At 33.8% G+C, this 22,422-nt stretch overlaps 2 protein-coding genes across 2 annotated transcripts; one reads left to right on the plus strand and one right to left on the minus strand.

The window, feature by feature from the left end:
• Positions 1-418: 418 nt before the first annotated feature.
• Positions 419-7,711, plus strand: LOC111904055 (DEAD-box ATP-dependent RNA helicase 28). Its single transcript, XM_023899834.3, has 20 exons — positions 419-597; positions 1,375-1,724; positions 1,802-1,990; positions 2,074-2,142; positions 2,219-2,325; positions 2,492-2,573; positions 2,663-2,836; positions 2,912-3,060; positions 3,245-3,340; positions 3,844-3,946; positions 4,033-4,095; positions 4,206-4,267; positions 4,614-4,710; positions 4,792-4,910; positions 4,999-5,041; positions 5,475-5,576; positions 5,656-5,745; positions 5,853-5,927; positions 6,478-6,773; positions 7,426-7,711. The coding sequence occupies exons 2-20, from the start codon at positions 1,401-1,403 to the stop codon at positions 7,439-7,441; spliced, it is 2,256 nt and encodes a 751-aa protein (XP_023755602.1). The 5' UTR covers positions 419-597; positions 1,375-1,400; the 3' UTR covers positions 7,442-7,711.
• A 6,277-nt stretch (positions 7,712-13,988) lies between these two features.
• LOC111904056 (F-box protein At5g07670) lies at positions 13,989-16,016 on the minus strand. The gene is made up of 2 exons (XM_023899835.3): positions 14,552-16,016; positions 13,989-14,475 (listed from the first exon to the last, which is right to left on the minus strand). The coding sequence occupies exons 1-2, from the start codon at positions 15,790-15,792 to the stop codon at positions 14,196-14,198; spliced, it is 1,521 nt and encodes a 506-aa protein (XP_023755603.1). The 5' UTR covers positions 15,793-16,016; the 3' UTR covers positions 13,989-14,195.
• Positions 16,017-22,422: the final 6,406 nt, after the last annotated feature.

Raw genomic sequence — 22,422 nt, forward strand, 5'->3', positions numbered from 1 at the left:
AATCTGAAAAATCAGATATTCAAAATTTTGGGTAGTTTTAGTTCGAATTTTCGGGTTTTCGAATCGTTTTTAGATACTGATATTTTTGAACACCCATTTTACATATATAAACATACAAAAATCATTAAGTAAAATAAAATCTAGATTAAAACCATAAAAATCTTTATTTATTTATTTATTTTAATTGCAATGTATTATTTGAAAAAGAAAGGTGGAAAGCTTAAAAAACAAGTTTATTGAATTATTACAGGTTTGACGTGTATAAGGCAAAAAAAAAAAAATGTTTGAATAATTTTTTTTAGAAACACCTTATAAGTTATAACTGTGGGAACCTCCAATAATTCAATTATTTTATTGATAAACAACACACCCTTGCTTACAATTACAAGAACTGCTTGTTGCTGCATTCAAAGAAATTGACGGATATACCCTTAACCTAAAATATACATCGACGCACAAAACATACGCCTCCATATTGCTGTTCTGTCGAGTTGCCTCCTCAAGCCGTTCCCTGTGAAGCCACCGCCGTTAGCCAGCTCCTCCCCACCGGTCGGAGATCGTCACAGCCCACAGCAACCCCGGTTTTCGACCCCACAGGTTTGTTCCTGCTTCTGCGTTCTTTCTTCCTTCTTTTCCCTTCGTTTTCTGGTTCGATTTTATTTGTGCAAATTGTGTGGCTGTCGATTTTATTGGAACTCAAAAAACTGTGGATTTTTTTGGGGCTGGTGTCGATTTCATTGGATTTTCGTCCTTCGCCTTCCATTGTAGCTTTCCAGATTTCATTACTTCTTTCCCAGTTGAAATAGTTTCCTTAATTTGAATTGTGATTGTGAATAAAGAATGTGAACGATTGCTTTGTGTGTTCATGGAATATTATGCTTTCTGTGCTGATGTCGATTTCATTGTGCTGCTGTCTGAGTTTTTTGTGCTGCCATCGAGTTTACTCTGTTGCTGTTGAGTTTTTTGTGCTTTGTGTGTTCATGGAATATTCTGCTTTACTGTGCTGCTGAGTTTTTTGTGCTGACATGAGAACTGATTTGTGCTACTAATGGTTATTAGAAGTAAATTAGGGATAATAAGAAAAATAATCCATAATATAAAAGGAAGCCCTTTTTGGTAATTTTACACATATAAGCAGTTTCTTTTGCCAAACACTAAAAATGACATATCAGCTTATAGCATCTTGAAAGTAACTTTCCCTTGTTTCCTTGAAAATCATATATTTATAATTGGCTGGAATGAAATTATAGTGTTTAATCTTTCTGCTATCTATCTGAATAAAACAGAATTGATGTTAGTTTCATTGATTGTACATAGTTGTAATGTAATTTGGGATCATGCTATACTATATTGACATTAGAATTCAAATTCCAGGTTTCGGCTCTCAATACAGCCTAACAATGGTGGATTCAGATTTTGCATTTGAACCTCCAAGCGATGAGGAATATGACTATGAAGATCTCAACAGTGATGAAGAGAAGGATGATGAAAACAGTGATGTAGAAGAAAAAGGAAAAAATCATAACAAAAAAACACAATCTCCATGGGACTTTTCTTCATACACTGAATCAGTTGCAGAGGAACATGCCCGAAGAAGCACAACCTCCATTGATGATAAAATCTCAAAGTTCATCCAGCAGCAACGTAATCCTTCAGATTCAATACCAGAAGAAGAAGAAGAGATGGATGAAGATGACCCTACTGATTCTGAACCAGATCGTCAGGTAAGTTGTCTAATTATTTCTATTTAGAGTGTTGAAAGAGCCAATTTTTAACCAAATCACTACACTACACTTTTTAGGAAGATTTTAAACCTGAAGAAGAAGATGAGATTCCCACCACAGCAAGTGGTGGTGGAGATAACAAACAGTTCTTTGCAAAAGCAGATGGTGTTTCTTTTCATGCGAATTCATTCATGGATCTTCATCTTTCAAGGCCATTGCTCAGAGCTTGTGAAGCTTTGGGGTACAACAAGCCAACACCTATTCAGGTTATAATCATTTTACTTTAACCTTTTCATTTTTCTTCTTTCATATTTTCTAAACGTGTTTGAGGTTTGAATTATATTTATAGGCAGCTTGTATACCATTGGCATTAACTGGACGTGACATATGTGGTAGTGCAATTACTGGATCTGGGAAGGTAAATCTTTCATCATTTTTAAAACTTTAGAATATTTTATAATATTCTTAAAGATTTTTGGGTTAAATTTTTGCAGACAGCTGCTTTTGCATTGCCAACATTAGAGAGATTGTTGTTTCGTCCAAAACATAGGCCTGCAATAAGAGTTCTCATTCTTACTCCTACAAGAGAGTTAGCAGTTCAGTAAGTCTTAAATCTAAAATCTTTTTTTGTCTATGTTAATTTATTGTTTGCAATATATAGGGTTAATATCATAAACCCCAATATCTAATGTAACTAGTGTCTAAGATAGTTTTTGACTAAAGTGATGTAACCTTTCCTTTTTGATTTTTGTATTTTGATTGTACAGGATTCATAGCATGATTGGAAAACTTGCACAGTTTATTCCAGATATCAGATGTTGCCTTGTTCTTGGTGGGCTTTCAACAAAGGTGTGCAATTTCGATCCATTTCATTTTTTTTTCTTAAAATGATTTTTATTTATTTTTTGTTAAAATGATTTTAAATATACATATGTCAGGCTCAAGAAGCAGCATTGAGATCCCTACCAGATATAGTGGTGGCTACCCCTGGACGAATGATAGATCATTTACGCAATTCAATGTCTGTAGATTTGGATGATCTTGCAGTTCTAATTCTTGATGAAGCAGACCGTCTTCTTGAGCTTGGATTTGATGCTGAGATTCGTGAACTGGTAATCTTAAATTCTTGAATTTAATGTTATAAAGTTTCTCATTTTTTTTTTTTTTTTTTTTTTTTTTTTTTTCAGGTGAGAGTTTGTCCTAAACGTAGACAAACAATGCTGTTTTCAGCTACTATGACTGAGCAAGTTGATGAGCTTATCAAACTTTTGTTGAACAAACCCTTGAGACTCTCAGCTGACCCCACCACAAAACGTCCAGCTACTTTGACTGAAGAGTAAGTGCAACAATCTTCACTTCCTTCATAATTCTTAACAACCATAATACCAAAAAGACCATTCTACCCCTAATGCCAAAAAAGATAACAAAATAACTCTATCTAGTAAAGCAAATCAAATGAAAGCACTCTAGTTTTTATAACAAAGATTTTAAAGAAGATTTTTTGAGTTTGTTATTTACAGGGTTGTAAGGATACGGAGGATGAGGGAAGGAAATCAAGAAGCTGTTCTTCTTGCATTGTGTTCCAAGACATTTACATCCAAAGTCATCATATTCAGGTAACAATGGGTTAAATTCAAGATATAAGTAGTATTATATTTTTTTTGGTTTGCTTTCTTTAGCATCATACTTTCATTTCTATGTTTTACAACTTTCTACTTTGAAAAATGGAAACACCTTATATTTTATGTTTTTTTCAGGATTAAACTTCAACTTTATTTTTTCATAAAAAAGACCTTGTATTTTTTCATTTTTTCCGATCTGGCCCTTTTAGTAAAAAAAATTGTAAAATGTGAGGGTTTTTTCCGAGAAAAACTAAAAAAGTTGAGGGTTCATTTGGAAGTGTTTAGAAGGTTGAGGGTTTTTTTTTTCGGGGAAAAAAATACAAAGTTGAGGGCTTTTTCGGAAAAAATGAAACTGGGGGTTTAATCCGGAAAAACACACAATATAAGGTCTTTTTTGAAAAATCTTACATTTAGCCTTTTTTCCTATTTTGTTGTTTATGAAAGTAAATCTTTTGGGCATGATTCTTTATACTAATATTTAGTTTTCCCAATGATAGTGGAACAAAACAAGCTGCACATAGGTTGAAGATTTTATTTGGTTTAGCTGGCTTTAAAGCTGCTGAGCTTCATGGAAATCTCACTCAGGCACAACGTCTAGATGTAAGTTCACCCTTTTAAATAAATAAAAAAAGAAAAATAATTCATGCAGCTTGTATTTGGTGTAAATTACCTTGTTGCCCCTACAGGCTTTGGAACTTTTTAGAAGGCAAGAAGTGGATTTCTTGATAGCAACTAACGTTGCTGCTCGTGTAAGTTTCCACTTTTTTATTTAAAAATAAAAAATTAGTTTGAATTTGTTGGGTTATATATGTGTGACATAAAGGAGTTAAAGTTTTAAATCTTTTTAATGGTTTTACAGGGGCTTGATATTATTGGAGTCAAAACAGTTATTAACTATGAGTGCCCACGTGATCTTACTAGGCAAGCTCTTCTCTTCTCTCTTTTTTTTTTTTTTTTAAAACTTCATGGCTTAATGACATACATTTGAAGGACTATAAAAGCACAACAAAATTACTTTTCATTTATGACAAAAGTTAAAAAGGTTAAAAAACCGGACCATATTCGTATAAACAAACAAACCCCAGGGGTAAAAATGTAATTTACAGTAAATAAACTAAACAAGTTTGATTATATATATATATATATATATATATATATATATATATATATATATATATACACACACAATAAACAAGAAACTACTAAATACAAATAGAAATTTAAAAAGTTTATTCAATTATTTATGTTTATGTTTGTATATATATAGCTATGTTCATCGAGTGGGTAGAACAGCTAGAGCTGGGAGAGAAGGGTATGCTGTTACTTTTGTCACGGATAATGACCGATCTCTCCTCAAAGCCATTGTGAGTACACTTGTACTTGTAACATAAAAAAAAGACCAAATTACCCTCAACAAATGTGACTTTACTTGTTCTATGACACAGGTGAAAAGAGCTGGATCAAAGCTGAAGAGTCGTATTGTTGCAGAGCAATCAATAAATAAATGGTGTGAAATGATTGAGAAAATGGAGGATCAAGTAGCTTCAATTCTTAGAGAGGAGAGGTTTATATCATCTTTCAATTTAATTTATTTATTTTTATTATTTCTATTTTTGTTAATATAATTAATTATCAATGTGTTAATTGTCCAGGGAAGAAATGGCACTAAGAAAGGCTGAAATGGAAGCAGACAAGGTATTGACATGAACTCAATTTCATTAATCTTTTTTTAATTCTATTAATTTAATTATTTAAAATTTTCATTCACAAAACTATTTAAACACTGTTTTTAGGTAAAAAAAATTTTGAACAGAAGATTTTGATACAAGTACTAAAATAATAAAGTAAAATTTTTATGATAAAAAAGTTGAAATAATTGCTACAATTGAGTATTTTTGTAAAAGTAAAATGTCATAGCAAAAAAAAAAAAAAAAATAGACATACAAATGCTACATTTGAGTAGATTTTTAAAATACAATGCCTTAATAAATAAAATGAAAATACAATTGAGGGATGTTTGGAATTGAATTCCATGGCCATTTGCAACCACACACCTGAATGCAGTTGGATTCCGATTCCAGACCAAAGAATTTTATTTTATTGTAATTTTTGTATTTGTGATTTGCAGGCAGAGAATTTGATTACACACAGGGATGAAATATTTTCTAGGCCAAAGAGGACTTGGTTTGTTACAGAAAAAGAGAAAAAACTTGTTGCTAATGCTGGAAAGGTAATATTTAATATTTCCGTTTATATTTAATTTTTCCATAAAATAATAGTCAAATTTAATCTTGTATTTTGGACTTCAGGAAAAAGAAAAAGGTTCTAAAAAGAAGGTCATGAGTGCTGAAGAAGCTGAAGAGCGTAAGCAGAAAGCAAAGAAAAAGCGCGACTATGAGGTTCTTATTTAATTATTTTTCTCCTTTCGATTTTTTTAATATGAAAAAAATATATCTGGAGAAATTGAATTATTATACTGACAATTTCTAACCACTTTTGTTGGCAGAAAAATCTTCCTAGAAAGAAAAGAAGGAAGCTTGAAGCATCTAGAGAGATGCTGGAGGATGAAGCTGAAAATGGGGTATGTGATTGATGGAATTGGAGAAAGAATGGAATGTATAATTCCATTCCACTAATTTTCAATGAAACATATCCCTTTAGTAATTTCATAATTTTAATTAAATTATTATTTTCTTCTCTAAAGAAAAATAAGTAATTTATATTTTTGGGTTACAATCTCACAAAAAACCTTATATTTTGTGTTTTTTTTTCCGGATTAATTTGGAAAAAAATACAAAGTTGAGGGCTTTTTCAGAAAAAAATAAATTTGAGGTTTAAACCGAAAAAAACACAAAATGTAAGGGTTTTTTTTTTTTTTTTTTTTTTTTTTTTTTTTTTTTTTTTTTGAGATTAACCCTATATTTTTATTTAGATTCTAACTAGCTTTTGCTATGTTCAATATTTTTTTTTGTAAATAATAAATTCCATGGAATCGGTGGAGTTGGAATGCTTGATTCCATTCCATGGGGGTGTTTGGTTGCCAAATGGACAAACTACAATTCTTTCATTCTTCCAAAAAGACCAAAATACCCTCTTGTGAGAATTTACTAACAAGACCTTATAATTTACAGGGAAATGCTAGAAACAACAACAAAGAGAAACCTGGAATTTCTCTTGTTGATTTGGCTTATAGACGTGCAAAAGCAGCTAAAGGTGCTAAAAAGGCAGCTGATAATGGGAAAGTTGTCAGAACAAATAAAAAACCAAATAACAAGTCTAAGCCTTCTTCTTCTTCTACACATTTAAATAAATCAAGACCTGAAGAAATGAAGGAACTTTTCCAAAGTGAAATGAGTGAAAAGAAGCAAAAAAGAAGCGCTCATGGAGGCGGGGGGAAAAAGTCATCATCATTTAAGAGCAAGTCAAGGTACTACTTCCCACTTTCTATTTTTTATAACAAGGGCATTTTCGTCTTTTTGATATTGGTTGGGACTCTTTTACTGTGTTTTGTAGTAGTAGCAGTAGTACAGAAAATAAAGATTTTCAAAAGAGCTAGATTAACGTTAATATCATTAGATAAGAGTAATTTACTTTTTGGTCCCCAGAGTATAGCTGAATTTTCAACTTCGGTCTTGTTTTTGTGAAAAGACTTTTTTTGGGACCAAAGTTGCAAATATTTGCTCTACTCAGGGACCAAAAATTTTACAAGAACCCAAAAAGTACCAAAATTATAAGAGAACTATCATAAGCTAAACTCAGGGAGTAAAATTGTAATTTACTCTATTATAAAAAATGCAAGGACAAATTCTACTATGAATTTAAGCTCCAAAAGAACTATTAGCAAATCGTTTAAGGTGCTTATAGGCTTATAGTATTGTAGCTCACGCAACAAAATGATTTTATAATATTGTAAGACTAATATTAATATGTCAAGAATTATGTTACTAACTGGGTGTTTGGATATATTACTTTTTAGCTTATTAGCTTATTGCAGTGGGAATAAACAGTTTTTACAAAAGTGTTTTTTTTTTTTTTAATTTATTTATTATTAGTAATGTTATAAAAATGTTGTGGTATAGGTACAAGAGGAGGTGATGTAGACGAGGAGCTCATTTTGTTACAAGTTTTTGGTTTTAATTTATTAAAAGTTGGATCGAAAGCTGGTGATACAATGTATTTGGGATATTTATGGATGAGCAAGAGTCCATGTTTTTGTAGGGTAGAAAAGGGAGAGATTATTAAAAAAAGTTGGATTTTGTACCTTATGGACATTTGTTATGGGAATGAATTAAACTCTCAAGTCATCTTATCTTTGTAGCCTCTCAAAATCAGTTTTATATAATTTTGTAATCAAATTTATTTCCATTCGATACTGTCATAGCTACGAGGCTTGTCTCTCAAGTCTAAACGTCCCTAAAAATCCCCCCTAGGTCATAAATGCATATACACACAAAATTCGGTAGCAGTAGAAAACATATGTTTGTATATATAGAATTATAAATTATTAGGGTAGTTACTAAAATAAGCACATTTTTATAGATTTATATATACTTATATTTTAGATTCTACCGGTTTGTGTGCTCTATTTTTAAAGTTTTTTTTTCTTCAACGATTTTGACGAAAGTACATGTGGATTTGTATTTGGAAGAAATTAGGGTGAACCAAGTTAGTTAAAATCTAAATGAATGTTTTTCGAAATGAAAACTTGCTGTTCGAAGAATATTTATGAAATCAGATGTTTTTTTTTTCTTTTTTTAGAATAGGTATTCGTACATATTCATTACATACAAATTGTGTTTGGGTTTTTAGATATGTTTAATATATTGCTAGAAATGTCTGGAATAAAAACCCAATCTAAAATCCGAAGAACATTTTAAAAATGGGTAATTATTTTGGTATTCAATATTTGTTTGGTAGTTAGGTATGATGCAAACAAACCAAAGAGATGGGATTTGCATATGACGACTTCACATGGATGTTGCTTAGAAAAGTAGGTTATAAAGATGAAAAGATAATAACTATATTACATTACATTACAGAATGGTTGAAATAAAAAATGTTTCCGGTAACCAATCTATAATATTTATATCTATTATATCTTACCATGTAACTTTTTATTTGCAAGTAGAAGCACCGGTTCACAAAACAACTAAAACATCAACCACCAAAAGACGGGTCTAATTTCATCCTTGAAAATGCTATTACTTTAGATTAGTTAGTGTGTTGTCCGATGTGTGGAACTTAAAAGGCAAAAAAACTTCAACCGTAACAATTATATTTTGCATTAAAATTAGTTTTTAAGACTATTCAAAAAAGATTTTGTTGTTGTTAAAAATTTTGTTTTTGTTTTCTTTTATAACAATCACCAGAATCTGCTTTGTCTCCATCATAGCCAACGTTAGAAGTTGAAGTAGTAGTACATGAGGAGGTCAAACAACAAAGTTTTGTTCACAACACTATAGTGGACTTAATTTCGTAGTTTAGATGTGTAAGAGAGAGTTTGCCTATGTAGCCCAATTGTACATCGGTTTGTCATTGTATTTATTGACGATATTTTGGTCTATTCTAAGACCAAGGAGCAGCATGATGATCATTTGCGAAAGCACCTGAAGACTCTGAGGAGGGAGAGACTTTATGCAAAATTCTTCAAGTGTGAGTTCTGGTTGCATGAGGTGCAGTTTTTGGGTCCATGGGATATTGGTCAACCCGGCCAAGATCAAGGTCGTGATGCAGTGGGAGGTTTCGAGGTCTCCATCTAAGATTTAGAGTTTCCTTGGATTAGCAGGATATTACTGGAGGTTCATCGAGAACTTCTCCAGGATCGCAGTTTCGTTGACCAAACTGACGAAGAATACTATCACTTTCTGTTGGGGGCCTGAGTAGTAAGCGTCATTTGATACTTTGGGGCAGAAGTTGTGCGAGGCTCCGATTTTGGCCCTATCTGAGGGCATGTAGGATTTTGTGGTTTATTGTGATGCTTCAATCACAAGGTTGGGTGCAATGCTTATGCAGAGGGGCCATATGATTGCTTATGCTTCAAGGCAGTTGAAGCCTTATGAGACGAATTATCCTACTCATGATTTGGAGCTGGGGGCTGTGTTTTTTGCCCTCCAGATTTGACGTCATTATTTGTATGGGGTTCGTTGTATCATTTACACGGACCACAAGTGTTTGAGATATCTGATGGATCAGCCGAATCTGAACATGAGGCAACACCCGTGGCTCGACATGGTGAAAGATTATGATTGTGATATCCTTTATCACACTGGAAAGGCCAATGTGGTGACTGATGCTCTTAGCCGTAAAACGACTACTACTTTTATCCGAGATTTGTGTATGAGGATGACAATGATTACTCTATTGCTAGAGCATATTTGCGAGGCTCAGGTTGAGGCCTTGAAAGAGGAGTACACAAATTTTTTTGATGAAGGAGGCTCACAAGTCGAGGTTTTCCATCCATACAGGAGCGACAAAGATGTATAAAGATCTTTGACTTGATTATTGGTGACCCTGCATGAAGCGGAATGTGGCTTGGTATGTAGATCATCCTAATGGTTCCTCTGCAAAAGTAAATCAAATTGGTAATATGCATCTGTCTGAGTCTGTAACCTTATTTGGTGTTTTTGTTGCTCCAGATTTCAATGTGAATTTGTTATCTGTTCATAAGTTGTGTAAGGATAATAGTTGTAAAATTGTTTTTGATGAATCTAGTTGTGTTGTTCTGGATTAATAGTCCAAGGTGACTGTGGGGGAATGGTAATGAATCTGGGGGTCTTTATTACCTTGATAGCTCATGTGCTTCAGGTAAAGGTTTTGTATTTGTTAAAACTCAATGTTGTGTTTCTAAGTTGACTTGGCATATTAGACTAGGACATCCTGCATATCAGTCCCTAAATGTTCTTAGAAAAACTCTTAATTTAGGTTTTGATAGTATTCCTCCTTGTAATGTTTGTCATAAAGCTAAACATGCTCCAAATTCTTTCCAACTAAGTGAACATAATACCACTAAGATAGGAGAAATTATTCATTTGATGTATGGGGTCCCTATAGTGTTGCTACTACTGATGGATTAAGATTCTTTTTAACCATTGTGGATGATTTCACAAGAGGTGTCTCGGTATATTTTATGAAGTCTAAAACTAAAGTGTTTTATTGGTTTTCAGTTTTCTTTAACATCATTTTAATGTTTGTATTAAGATTGTAAGATCTGATAATGGGACATAGTTTGTTAATAATTAGTTTCATGAGTTTTTTTTAAACAAATGGTGTTTTACATCAGACCACTTGTGCTTATACTCCACAACAGAATGGAGTTGTGGAGAGAAAGCATAGGCATTTGTTAAATGTATGTAGAGCTTTACTTTTTCAGTTTGGTCTTCCTTAGAGTTTTGGGGAGAAGCTGTTCTTACTGCAACTTTTTTAATCAATAGGCTTCTAACTTCTGTGTTGCATGGGAAGTCACCATTTGAAATGATTTTTAATATGGTTCCTAATATTGAAAATCTAAGAGTCTTTGGTTGTCTATGTTTTGCTGTTAAGTTGAATGTTTATGATAAGTTATCTGAAAGGTCTGAAAAATCTGTTTTAACTGGATATTCTAATAAGAAGAAATGTTACAAGCTTTATAGTCTTGACATTCATTGATTTCATTCAATCATTTTTTCCAGGGATGTGAAATTTTATGAATATGTCTTTATGTTTAAAAAGAAAAAGGATTATGGTGGAATAAGTATCAATACTATTTTTTTGATTTAACTGATGAGTTGAATTCCATACATTTTGTTTCCTACGATGATTTTTATAAGACTTCTAATATAGCTGATACAGTTGAACCTAATGAGGCTGGTTCTAGCAGCCAGGGTGGTGAGGTACTTAGTCCTCACTCTTTGGAGGTTGTACCTGACTCATCTGGTCTTTCTGAGGGAACTAGTTTAAATAAATCTGATTCTTCCTGTAGTAGTCTTGTAGGGGTTAGAAGGTCTGATAGAGTGTCTAAATTTCCTCAAAACTATGTGATTATGTGATAGAAGGTAAATATAAGTATGGTATTGAAAAAACTTTGAACTATTCCAAGTTGTCTTTTGAAAATTTATTTTTGTTTCCAATCTAAATAAAATTGTAGAACCACAAAATTATCTTGAAGCCTCTACTGATCCCAATTGGGTAGAAACTATGAATACTGAAATGGATGCTTTGTATCATAATAATACTTGGATTATTACTTCTTTACCTTCTAATAGAAAACCCATAGACTGTCGTTGGGTGCATAAAATTAAATACAAATCAAATTGTGAGGTAGAGTGTTATAAGGTTAGGTTAGTTGCAAAAGGCTATAGTCAAAAGGAGGGTATTGACTTTGACGAGACTTTTTCTCCTGTAGCCAAAATGGTTACTGTTCGTGTGGTTATTACTTTAGCTATTAATAATGGACGGAATTTGTTTCAACTTGATGTAAATAATGCATTTCTTTATGGTAGCCTAGATAAAGAGGTGTATATGTCTCTTCCAGAAGGTTATCATATTCATGGTAATAATAGAGTATGTAAATTACTTAAATCCTTATATGGCCTTAAATAGGCACCTAGAAAATGGAATGAAAGATTGTGTAGTGATTTATCTGAATTTGGGTTTGTTCAAAGTATGAGTGATTATTCTTTGTTTGTTCGAAATAAAGGGATGTCTATTGTTTTGTTGCTTGTGTATGTTGATGATAAGGATGCTTTGCTGGAAAATATAATTGAGTATCATAAATTAATAGGGAAACTTATTTACTTAACCATAACTAGACTTGATATTTCTTTTGCTGTTCAGACCCCTAGCCAGTTTATGCATTCACCTAGACGTTTTCATTTGTTTGTTGCTTTTAGAATTTTAAGATATTTGAAATTAAATTCTGGAAAGGGTATTAAAATTATGAAAGATAGTATTTTTCAGTTAAGTGTTTATGTGGATGCTGATTGGGCTAAGTGTTTATTTAGTAGGAGTGTGACTGGTTTTTGTGTATATATTGGAAATAGTTTGATTTCATGGAAAAGTAAGAAACATGATATTGTTTCAAGATCTACTAAATCAGAATTCAGAGTATTGTGCTTTGGCTTCAGTTTCGTGTGAGATTATGCGGATCTTGAAGTTATGTTTTGATATGTGTTTTAAAAACTTCATTCATGTTAATGTTTTTTTGTGACAATGAGTCTGCAATTAAACTTGCTTTAAATCTTGTATTTCATGAAAAAAACTAAACACTTTGAAGTGGATGTGCATTTTATTAATGACAAAGTTTCAAAAGGGGTAATAAAGATTGTTAAAATTGATTCAGAAAAACAAAGGGCTCACATTTATACTAAAGCTCTTCCTTCAACTCAACATATTTTTTATGTTCTGAGTTGGGATTGTTTGATCATTTTCAAATATAAAGTTGTTAATTTTTTTTATGATTATCTTGAGAGGGGATGTTAAAAGTATGCATATTATTCAAGATCATCATAAAAGAAGGTGTTGTATTTTTTGTTCTTAAAGCTCTTCCTTCAACTCAACATATTTTTTATGTTCTGAGTTGGGATTGTTTGATCATTTTCAAATATAAAGTTTTTAATTTTTTTTATGATTATCTTGAGAGGGGATGTTAAAAGTATGCATATTATTCAAGATCATCATAAAAGAAGGTGTTCTATTTTTTGTTCTTTGTTTGTATCTATTTATTATGCAGGATGACTGTTTGGTTGTTTGTCATAAGTAAAGGGGTGCAACTAGGTTCTCTTGTTCATGTTTAGAAAGAAGCACGCGGATCTTTATTGGGTCGGGTTTTTTCGGGTTTGGTATGGATAAAATCCATATCTGACTTGAGTCTTGTACTCGAAGTATATAATGTGTATTGTAGGTGTTGTTGGTCATTCAGTCTTTCTTGGTTGTTCTCATTTACTTTCGTTTTGCTCTCATTTGTTCATCGTTTTCACAGATAGATTTTAGGGTTCTTAGATTGTTCATTTGCGTTCTTGTTCGTCATTTGTAATATCTAGTTCTCTTAGTCTTTTTTGTTTCTTATTAGAATGAGAGTGTGATGGTAGTGAGATTTCTGTTGCAAGTTGAGTTAGCCGACTGGATCTTGTTTCAATTAATAAAAGATCTGTTGATGTTGTGAATCTTTTTGTGTTTTTATCGCTACTACCATTTATTTCTATTTATTTTTCTACTTATAAAATAATGACATATGGATTCCACTAATTCTCTCTTAATCTCCCCTCTCGAGTTTGACATTTGTCTTGATCTAATGATAAGAAGATAAATAGAAACACTAGGCAAGAGGATATTTGATTCCCAGTTAGTTATAATGCCATGAGGTGCTGCTTTTGAGATATAGCATCACAATCGTGTCAACATCGGTAGTTTCTTTATGTTTGTTAATTATGAAAAAGTGAGAAACATAACTCATGTAGAATATTATTGCATATGCACCGAGATCTTATGGTGACAAAAAACTGCTCTTGTTTTATATCCATTTACAAAACTTGATTCGTTGGTGTCTCTTCTGTAGTGTTTGAAATACTAATCATACTATTTGTTATAAGTTTTGAGTATAATATCATTTTTGTATGCCATAGAGGCCTAGACATCTATAATAACACACGGAGAGCAATAACAAAAATCAATGAAGATGATGATTGATTATCAAAATAAATATGGATACATAATATTGTCCAAGTAACTCTTTAGAGAGTTCATCCAAATCAGAAGCTTATAATGCTTCATTTTAAAGAACTCCAAATCTACAGTCTCAAATGTTCAAGTTTGAAACTTTTAAAGAATTTATAGAATAAATAAGCAAAGAGCTTAAATTCCCAGTTTCAAACTCTTAAATTTGAAACTTCTTGAAGAATTTACCCCCTCGTTTTCCCATATCAGAAAGAGAGAGTCTTGTTGACAGAAGAAAAGACGTGTTGTTACCTGGGCACCATTTGAAGTCTTTAAGATGAGAAAACAAAGCAGATAACTTAGGAGTCACTTCATCATCTTTTATATTTTTACATGATATTACTTCAAGACTTTCAAGTTCCTTCCACGAAAGAACCACATTCTCAAGACCTTGTGTTGTTACCCTTGAACATCCTTCTATAGACATAGACTTCACCCTCCTGCAATCAAACCATAAAAACAAATTACATGGAGTTGGAAGGAAACAAGATTTTTTTTTTAAAGAAATTATTATACCTGCATAAATTTGCATTGAGAAACATGGCATTATTCAATCCCCAACAATTCTTGAAAACAACTTCCACCACAGCTTGACATAAAAGAAACAAAGCCCTAACACTTTGCTTATCTCTTAACTGACACTTCTCCAAATGCAATCTTTCAAGCATCTGGCAAAACCCTAATTGCTCATAAAGTTCAGGATTTTGATCAATGCCTTTACATGAAACAAGCTTCAAAGACTTCAGATTTTCATAATAAGAAAGAGCTGACAACCATCCTTCTTCCATTCTATGATCACAAATTGTTAACTCCTCAAGCATTTGACAGCATTCACCAATTGCTTTGATCCCCTCATAACCCCCTTCACATCCACGTAGCTCAAGCTTCACTAATCTCTTACACCCTTGTGCCAAAATGGTCAAACCTCGGTCAGAAACCAGAGACTTATAGAAACCATCAATGACTCCAATCAGCTTCAGTATTTGCAGATTTGTAAATGCTGCTATTCCACACAATAGATGATCATTACATCTATGTAAGACTAATTCTTGCATTGTGGGACAATCCTCTGCAACACTCAGTAATCCAATTTCACTACAATTCACAACAACAAGTCTACGCAGATTGGGGTACATACTAGCCAAAACTTTCAAACCAAAATCAACTTCATCAACTGGTAATAAACAATGGTCATCGCATAAAAAATCATCAGGAGATATGTGAAAAGACCCCAATTCATGGCCAATCAAATTTGGGGTACTACTATTGGAAACCACAGTTCCATGAAGTAAATCAATATGTGTAAGGTTAGGGAATCTAAAGAACATACGACCAGATATAAGGAAATCCCAATCCAAAACCCTGAGTGATCTTACCAATCGACCTTGGAGATTCAACCACCGTTTTGAGACTAAACAATTTGAGTTCCTTTGTGATATTTCCGGATGTTTCGAGAGGATGTGGAGGAGGATTTCGTCAGAAAGGAGAGGAGTAAAATCATCAGATACAACAATTTGGGGGAAATCAAAAGCCAGGATTTTGTTGCTGTTCGTGGGAGGTTGTGGAGGAGAAGAAGCAACGGTGACATCGTCTAGGTGTGGTGGCAGAGAGGGAGGGTGTTTGTTGGATAAGGAAAATCGACGTAAGGTAGCGTAAACGACATGATCCAGCACTTTTTCGTTCTTCAACCAGAGATTTGAGAAATTTAAGGGTGAAGACTTGTTAGGGTTTTGATTCTCCACAGAGCACGACGACATTGGAACTGAATATCTTCTTCCTTGTACCACGGCTAGCTATCAATTTCTTCTGTGCATCACATTCCTTGCAAAATCTACAGAAATTTCCGTCTGATTTTTGATAGATTTGATTGAGCGAATCACTTCGTCTTCATCTTCAATATGTTCTCACCTGAAGAAGAAAATGTTGGTGGATTGTTTGAGGTTTTCTATTCTATTAATTGCTGATACTTCGGTTTCTGGACTATGACTTTCTCGATTTTGAAGGCAACGGCCTAAAAATATGGGACCCAACATTTGAATAGATACACTTCCGACCCTTTTGTTTCTTTGTTTATCTATTTATTGTTTTAAAAGTCGTTGATAAAAATATATAAAAGGCTAACGGCAAGAGTGTATTTTTATTTATGTATGTATTCACAACATCTTATTTTCATGTTTTGTGTAATTACATCGTTGTATAATTATCTATTTTTTTGTTAACACATTGTATTTAAAAAAGAATAACCAATTACAATATCAAGAAATAATTACAATCTAGTTTTTTTTAAACAATACCTAATTATAATAGTTAATATTGATTACATTTTATATTACTATAATTAAATATTTTCATATTTAGATGCAATTTTATGTCCCAAAAAATAAAATTAAAATGCTATGATAAACAAATCAATAAAAAAATATATTGCTTCTTACATTTAACATATATTTGAACTATAAGGGACTATGGTTATAAAAAAAGGATTTGCTTCAAAGATTAATTAAGGTTAATATTGATTATGCTAGGCAACAATATATCAAACTGATTAAGCTAGGCAACAATATATCACAAGGGTTAATATTTTCTTTGTTTGAAGAACATACCACTCTAACTCTCCAAGGTTTAAGCAAAAAATGGTAAATTTATGATGGACCAACCAATTATCTTTTGATTTCAAAACTGAAACTAGTTGCTAAAGTTAAAGAATAAATTCCAAAAGATCTAAACAAGAATGATGAATTACACTCAAGAATCCCAATTAGGGTTACGAAGAAACGTCAAAAGATGAAAGCCCAGATAAAAAAAATTGAGTACTTATAATAGGATTGTCCTATTTTAAAATTTGGATTTTATTAGGAAAATATAACACAATCAAAAGTTAATGCCACCTAATTAAAAAAAAAAGAAATGCAAACAAATACTAAATAATATAAGAAAACGTCAATATCAACCCCTAAACGATCTCAGGTGTATATTTTTTAACCATGCGAATTTTGTTCTGACACTGAAAGCAACTACGGGTACATTATACAGATGGTGATTTGTAATGCCATTACCCTTGCTTGTATCAACACCTTTTTAAAATTGCCAACAAAATAGTTGTATAAACTTTTTTTATTATTGTTAAAGTATCAACATTGACAAAGTTTTAAAAGTTGGGGATAACACACTTTGGGTAACTAGGAGTTACTAACAAGGATGTCATTAATTCTATCCCATACCTAACCCACCATTCCAAAAAAAAACATTGACAAAGTATCTTTATTTTTTTTAGAACGACTCAATTGTATTAGAAACTAGCAAAAAAAGCTAAAAATACAAAGAAAAAGGTAGAGGATGATTATTAAGCCAATCAATCCATCTAGCTGAAAATTTTTAGTTTCTAAAAACAAACCAATTAAATGAAATATCAATAAGGTTGTAGAAAATCTCATCTCGATGAAGTACAGACTCTCCAAACAACAGGTCATTTTGAAACCATCAAATCCTTTACATAACCACAAAAAGAATAACCTCCACCATACTCCTTGTGTAACACCCTAATGTCCAGGTACTTCTAACTCTTTCATGTCATGATAATTGGTCTAATGGTTGCAATCTTAGGGTTTAGACACGACGTGTTGGAGGCACCAACACGACGTGTTTACTGTTTATACATTAAAAGACACATGTTTTGACTGAGCAACACGACGTGTTTTTCCTCTGGGCACGGCTTGTTGACCGTTGTTTGTGAAACCCTAATATTTTGGGGGTTTATTCCCCTATTTAAGGAACATGGGGGCTAGGGTTTGTCCACCCTCAACCTCTATCTCCCCTCTCAAGCTCAAGAAGAAACCCTAAGCTTTTCCTCTCCCATTTGTGAAGATAGTTGGTGTTTGAAGGAAGAAGGTGAAAGAAGGAAGCAAGGATTCATCCAACAAGCATCATACTTCAATGTAACACTCTCCTAGACCACTGTAAGTGTCCAAGTCCCGATTATTATCACTCATAGTCACTAAATCTTGATATATGTCCCCTTTTCTCTTTGTTATGGGTTGATGCATGGAAGGGAGCTCATAAAGTTTGCAACTTTATGAATCTCCGGGTCAAGGAGACCTTGTACTGGCATGGATCTAATTCCAACCAAATTTTTGATGCCATGCATAGAAAGTAGGTCATGAATTCCCTTTTTGACCTAATATGGGTTCAAGACATGCATTGGACAAGCATGTATTAAAAAGCACGAATATTTGGAATGGTTTTGGTGGTTGAACCACTTCTGGAAGGAATGGACCTTGGATCTTAAGGATTGAGGACTTTATAGTTAAACCCTTGTATGGTTAAGCATGTAGTTTGGATTTTTGGACCCTGTTGCGGTCCAAAAGGATAAAGCTAGAAACTTTATCCTTCCTAATCGCATTCCTAGTCCAGATCTGAGCCTTGGAGCTCTTGGGGTCGAAAAGGCAGCTGAATATCTTAAGCTATTGGGAATCTGGCGAACACAACGTGTTGGCTGAAGTTTTCCCGTCTGTGGAACTGTTCACAGAACACGACGTGATAAAAAGGGAACACACCGTGTTGGGTCAATCCAGGCTGTTGACCTTGACCATTGAATTCAACTTTGATCAAGTTTGACCATAAGGATATTTTGGGTTTTGGTGGAATTCGTCATTTGATGGTTGTAGGCATTTAAGTTGAGAGCTAAGATTTGGAGTCGGACCTTATCAGTTATGTGCTGTTTGTACAGGTGAGTTGTCCTCTTTATACTTGCGGGTCGAAGGCACCAATGTTGACCCATTGGATTGATATCATGTTTTGCATGCTATTTTATTGTTATGATCTGTTAGATAGGTATCGTGGTAGTTAGGATGTTGCTATACTTAGTGATCTGTAGATCTGTGTGTATAGTTGTAGACTGTTACATGATTATCTGTTATATGTGCACATGGTTGGTCGGTGGCCGAGGCTTCACTGCTTTGTGTGTAAGCCAATAGGCCGGGGGCATTCCAACCTGATGGTTGAGGGCCCTGGGGTATTCAACCCGATGGTTGATTAGACCCATAATATGTTGGCATTCCAACCCGATGGTTGAGGGCTGCGGGTATTCCAACCCGATGGTTGATTGGTCCCATAGTATGTTGTTATTATGCTTGTGCTATTTGCTATGTATTGGTATTTTGGGGGAAACTCACTAAGCTTTGGGCTTACAGTTTTGGGTTATGTTTCAGGTACCTCAGATGTCCGTGGGAAGGCAAAGGATTGATTGTGCACCTCCTCATGTTTTTTTTTATGATTTTGGGATTACTATGATATTGAACTCATTTTGAAAACAATTTGTAAACAATGATGGTTTTTGGGTTTGTTAAAAAGTTTAATTTTTCATGATTTTTATGTATGTTACAAGTTGGTATCAGAGCCATGGTTTGAGTTAATTGGAGGAACACTAGTGTGAATCCAGTCTCAAACTAAGGAAAAGACTTTTTCTAAAAAAATGAATGATTTTCAAATGGTTTCCAAAATAATCAAGGAGGATGCGATGTGTACGATCAGTTGGAGCCAGTAAGTAGACCCTAAAATACCATAGTGTTATATGATATTGTGATATGTTAGAACAACATGCTAGTGATAAGCTAGGGATCTTCAGGTTTTGCATGATAGAGTTTCCTGATTATATGATGCCTGATAGCCTAGGGTTCTTCTCTAATTGAATTGACATCATTATTGTAGTTGCTTAATGTATTTATCATGGTTATACACTTATACATAACTAAGATATTATAGCTTGAGAATGTTTGGTTTGGCCTTATTTCCGTTCTTTTTTGATGAAGGTCTTAGGGTAGGATCATATATTTGAATTTCTATAGGGTCCAACGTTATATATGGCTAGCATACATGAGTGCTGTAGGGTTGGTGGAAGTTTCATGGATGAGTTGTGTAGGGTAAGTTCGCCAGTTTTGTGATTTTTAGCCTGTCCTATAGGGAGTGAGGATTGAGTATATGGTTATGCTTGTGAGTATTGTTAGGGTGTGTGATGATCCTCTGAGAAAAATACAGGTAGGTATGGAAGGTAGTATGGGCCCGTACTACTGAAAGCATAGGACCCGTACGCGTAAGAAGGAAGTCACAACCCCTAGGGCTTTGTAAAGAGTTGGTTCCCCCTGTTATGTTATGTGTATATCTGATATATCCATGGTGTATTTCAGTATAGTGACTACGAGACGAGTTGAGACCAGATCTAGATCGGGATCAGGAGCTGGCAGGCAGATTGGATCAGATGATTGGATGCCAGGATTAGGGGGATTCTTCATGAGGAGGTTGTGGCCATTTTCCGGGATCAGATACCAGAGCTATTTGGGTTTATTGAGACCACGATAATGGAGTTCTTTGATGACAGATACGCAGCCGTTTCTGAGACTGCTGCTGCTGTAGCCTTTACAGCCGTGGCCATTGCGGGTGTTAGACCGGGTGGGGTTTTTCAGTATTGGGACTTCGACAATATGAATCCCTCGACTTTTGATGGAGTGCAGGACTCGATCGTTACCATGAGGTGGTTATTGATGGGTTTTAAGCACACTGACACTCCTATGGTGTACATGCAACCCTAGAAACCTTGAATCTATATTCTCTCTAATATTCATGGAAATTTGTTTTCCAAGGTTTTCATCCTAACTAGCATGGCATGGGGTAATTGTAATATAAAAAACTAGTAGAATGACATACCTTTCTTGTAGCTTGGATTCCTTAAGACCTTGTGAGCCTAGCACCCCAAATGTGATGCCTCAAATGTTTCACACAACACCACAACTCTTGGAATAACTTGAGAGAAGAACACTTGATCACAAAATCGGCTAGCCCTCACCCTTTTAGTCTTAGTGCCAATTTTGCTTGCCATGGGGCTCTTTATTTAGTGTGCCACATGTAGGGTTACACCATGTAAACCCTAATGTGCATGACTTTTCATTTCCTCCATGATCCATGGGTTTTAACCTCCATGGAGCATCCATGGAGCACCCAATGGGTCCTAGCCCAATCTAGTGAATCATGAACCATAAGCCCACTACATAAGAATGAATGATTTACAAATCAATCCCCATATATTTAATTAGTCTCTTTTTGATCATAAAATTAATTCCAAATTAATTCTTGATCAATACTAATTAAATAATATATTAGAACTTATAATATATTAACAAACCATAAGTGTCATTTTTCTCATTTTGTCTATCTAATTATTATGATGCCATTCAATCCAAATAGACCATGCTAAACCGGGTCAAGTACATATTACATATAGTTATGGGCTTAGACACCTTATCCAACAATCTCCCACTTGGATAAGTCTAATAACTATAGTTACAAGTATGACTTCAAGAACCGACCAACAATCGTAGCTCTTTCAAAGTCTTGCGGAACTAAGATGATGTTGCGACATTTAAGATAAGTGATCATATAATCCTCTGTTTTAGATATCAGCCGGACAAATACATGGACCAATGTCGTACTTATTATCCAGTAGTTTGTTTCCCGATTTCTGATTTGTTTGACATAGAACTAAACTGAACACATAAATTTGGTTCTGACCGGGCCCGATACATAGGTCAAAACAAAATCATTGAGGGGACCAGATATCGCTTCTAATCCTCCAAGGACCAGAAGGAACAAATAAACTTCGAGTCATATGCTTGTACTAACTACTTGTTGAATCATCACAAAAGCACGTTTTATAACATCGAGTTACCGATGTGTTTTCGTACAATCCATGCACAACCAACTCAAAATCAACAACTCATATCTCTAGGTTTGAAGACTTATATGATATTACCGTCTCACGATCATTCAAGCTAAATTCCATGAAGTGATACAAGTGAGCGTGGGTTGAGTCCAATACTCAGAACTTATGAGCACTCATGAATGTTGTAGCAACTTTTGCTATGTCTAACATCTTAGACATCTACAAGCCCAATTCATGACAGTCTTGATTCATATCTACTTCCAACATATGACTGACTGTGGAAAGTTTGAATAAAGTAATTATTCTGGAAGTCAAAACATGCAAAATCGAAACAATAGTAAATAATTGACACAAGATAGCAACACTTTACTTATAAATAAACAACAACTTTTATTTAATCATCAAATGTCAATTTACATTTTACAAGTTTCAAAAATAACTATCTAATCTGTAAAGCTAATATCATCCTTCAGCCCGATGCGCCTCGCATGCTGCAAATGCTTATCCCTACAAAGTCCTTTCGTGAGGGGATCTGTTGGGTTCTCATCCGATGATACCCTCTTTACCACGAGGAGTCCTTCTATCCGATGTCTAATGAAGTGGTATTTTTTGTCGATGTGTCTGGATCTGTCATGATCCCTTGGTTCCTTAGCTAAGGCAACTGCACCCTCATTGT

Source organism: Lactuca sativa, chromosome 8, assembly GCF_002870075.4.
Source record: "Lactuca sativa cultivar Salinas chromosome 8, Lsat_Salinas_v11, whole genome shotgun sequence".
In the NCBI taxonomy this organism is placed as follows: Eukaryota; Viridiplantae; Streptophyta; class Magnoliopsida; order Asterales; family Asteraceae; genus Lactuca; species Lactuca sativa.